Raw genomic sequence first — 3,402 nt, forward strand, 5'->3', positions numbered from 1 at the left:
CCTAAACCTAACCCATACTAGGCCTTCTTTGGCTTTTCGAGCGCGTTGGATATTGACGGTCCATGATACTATTGCCGGAAGGATATATAGAATTTTTGTCTACCCCCTGGTACGCTCGCCAGGTGTAACAGGGTTCGAATGGTAGACGAAGATCTTTATAAAAATAGAAGATCGGTCAGGAACAACAAAATAGACTGAATGAGTATATATATGAAAAATAGGAAATCAACTAATATGACATAATCTGGCTTTTCCAAAGGCTGACTAAAGATGCAGCTTCCATAAAACAATAAAACAAATATTAAAAAGGTAATAATAAACTCAAAATGAGAATGATGAATGAAATTAACCGTCACATAATAATGGAAAGTACTGCAAGTAGGTTCGTCCTGTTACAATTTTGTTTAATATGGAGAATTGAACGAATATTGTAATTTTAGACATTGATTTACTGTAAAAAAGGAGTGCTGCAATTCAAGTAGTATTTATTTATTGAAAGTGGAATAAATCACATAGACTTCCGAAGTGATGAGCTTCCGACGTGATATGAAACTTGACTAATTTTATTCTGATCTGATCCAAATCATCCCTTTTATTACAAAGTGGAATAAATCACATAGACTTCCGACGTGATGGGCCTCCGACGTGATGAGCTTCCGACGTGATATGAAACTTGACTTCTTTTCAATCGATCTGATCCAAATCATCTCTTTTATTACAAAGTGGAATAAATCACATAGACTTCCGACGTGATATAAAACTTGACTTCTTTCCATTCGATCTGATCCAAATCATCTCTTTTATTACAAAGTGGAATAAATTACATAGACTTCCGACAAGATGAGCCTCCGACGTGATGGGATTCCTGATCCAAGCCTCCTTGAGCTCATATAAGTCGTCCAAATCTCACCTTCTCGACCATCTGAAATGATGTTCTTTCTCAAAGTAAACGAACTTATGGACTCGTACAAACTAGATCTAATATAAACGCCTTAATTAAAATATAACACAAAAACCTAACCAACACAAGAAATCTCATATACGTTCTAATTTCAACCCAAACATCCAATTTTCAATCTACAGAATTGCATGTGCTTTTACGGTCTACAACTATCGCATATACAGTAGTCTTTCAAAATCTCTTCTGTCATCTGCTTCATTCTAAATACGAATTATACCGAAGTTTGAAAAACCCAATATTTAATACACTATTTGCCCTCAATTCACTATTACATCATTTTTGTTAAAGGTTTATTACTTTTAATTTATAATGTTGGCTATCAAATATTAAGGTTGTTCACATTAAAAATATTCGATAATTAAAAACAATGAATTTATCATTAGTGTTGCGAGTTTACATAAAAGATTAATAAAGAAGGGACAAAAAAAAATAATATTGAAATATGCTGAGAAAGAAAGATAAATAATAATAGAAACAGTCCTGGTATGATTTTTCTTTCTAAAATTTTATACAATATATACAATAAAAACTGGAGTGGCTTTTACACATCAAGTATAATATACACTATATGGAATGCTACTGGCACCTGGGACATTTTTATCCTCGGATGCTAAATTCAGATTTTTTTGTTGATCTCACCTTACATTTTGTGCTGGTTGTTTTTACTTTTATGCCCTCTCCAGTGTTCACTTAATAATAAGTATAAAGTTTTGTGAAAAATAAAAGAACTAGACCGTTGACTTGAAGACAGTACAACTATAAATATATTCCGGCCAGAAAAACATAAATTACTTTAAACTAGAACCAGCGGTATTCTTTTAATGTAATCAGATGCTGAGAACAGTACTTTTGGCTTTCATACGAAAACAAGTATATTAGATACAGCAGATTAAGCTAACTGACATCCAAAAAAAAAACAATCAAGCTCTTTACTAATTCATCGTATACAGTATTTACAGGAACATCAAGCATATATTGCAACGTACTTTACTGCAATCCGTTAAATGAGTAAACAAGATAACAAGAACGTAGCATAATTTTATCCTACATTGCTAATAAGCAAACTTCATATTTGCTTGCAAATAATATCTACTCCAAGAAGCAAATAGAAAAGACTTTAATTGAGCGCTATATCTTGGAAACTTTCATTTACCAATTTTAATTCCTAATAAAAGCAGCAAATAATATGAGCCACTTCTAGTGAAATGCTGCTGTAATTTCTCATAATAAAATTGAAAAATACTTTATCATTCAGTTAAAGCTAACCCATTATTTCCTGGCCTTCCTTCACTAAATTTTCATTCAATACAAAATCAACGCAAGTGACGCGTATTCGTTCCGGGTCAGAATCCGATATTTGTTTAAAATGTGCATGCGTACACCAGACTTTTCCGCGGGGGTAAGATTTAGGAAGACATTCCATTCTCATGATATGCTCCAAAAGAAAATCATCGAGTTGCATTATTTGCTCCTTCGTCATAGATCGACACAGCTCTCGATATTGGTTCAGGTAAGGTAAACTTTTCCAGCCCTGCATGCCCTTACCATTTAATTCCGCAGCTAGATTGAAATACATACGGAAGCGCTGTCTCCATGACATCCCATTAACAACACCGAATTTCTTGTTACCAATTTTCACCCGAACAGAGAATAGGAACCTAGGGTTGCGCACGTATTGCTTAATCTCTTTGATATCAAAATTAATGCTTTCAAGATTCTGAGACGCTGGATCGGCAAGATGCCGAGTCGGGTTTGGAAATGTTCTCCAGAGGTCACGCTTGAAGTCCTGGAAGAGCGCCCGCGCTACTTTATGGATGCTGTCTGCTTCGTTCCCGTATTTGCCTTCAAGTACTGCTTTATCCACTCCATGCCCTATCAAAGTAAAGAATACGATGAAAATGTAAGACAAAATTATAAAAGGTAGGAAGGAATACAGCAAAAGGATAAAAAAAAGGCACTTATAATTGGTCGATAAAATAACTATATACAGAAAAAAAAAAATACACACAGAGCTTATGGAGATGGTTCATAAGTCTGAGAAATAAATAGGCTATATACAGTATAGTAGGACGGTTTGGAAATTACTTTTGCGCTGCTGGACATGGTCTTCGAGGTTCTCTGAAATATTGAAGCTCTGCTTGGCACCCCCTTTTTTCTTCCGATTTTTTCGCGGTTTCAGCTTACGGTGCAAAGCTTGCAATTTTCGAGCCAAAGTCATATTGCAATGCCCACTGAGTCGAAACCCACTAGAATCAATGCACGCCAGATTATATAGTTTCATAGATTCCCAAGCTTTACTAAATGGCATAGGACGTAGATATTGGCTGTAGTCCAAAGGGCGTGAGATGATTCCTTTGATAAGCCAAACAAACAGCTCTATATATCGGATACTATAATAAATGGCATAGTAGGTCAGTGCAAAAATTAAGTCGATGTATTGT

General features: G+C 35.0%; 1 protein-coding gene across 1 annotated transcript; it reads right to left on the minus strand.

Moving 5' to 3' along the window:
* Nucleotides 1-2,222: 2,222 nt before the first annotated feature.
* VTP21DRAFT_10813 (uncharacterized protein) lies at nt 2,223-3,179 on the minus strand (the record flags this gene model as incomplete). The annotated part of the gene is made up of 2 exons (XM_069390191.1): nt 2,223-2,833; nt 3,047-3,179. The coding sequence occupies 2 exons, from the start codon at nt 3,177-3,179 to the stop codon at nt 2,223-2,225; spliced, it is 744 nt and encodes a 247-aa protein (XP_069245440.1).
* Nucleotides 3,180-3,402: the final 223 nt, after the last annotated feature.

Source organism: Calcarisporiella thermophila (assembly GCF_041956535.1).
Source record: "Calcarisporiella thermophila strain CBS 279.70 unplaced genomic scaffold VTP21scaffold_74, whole genome shotgun sequence".
NCBI classification, from domain to species: Eukaryota; Fungi; Calcarisporiellomycota; class Calcarisporiellomycetes; order Calcarisporiellales; family Calcarisporiellaceae; genus Calcarisporiella; species Calcarisporiella thermophila.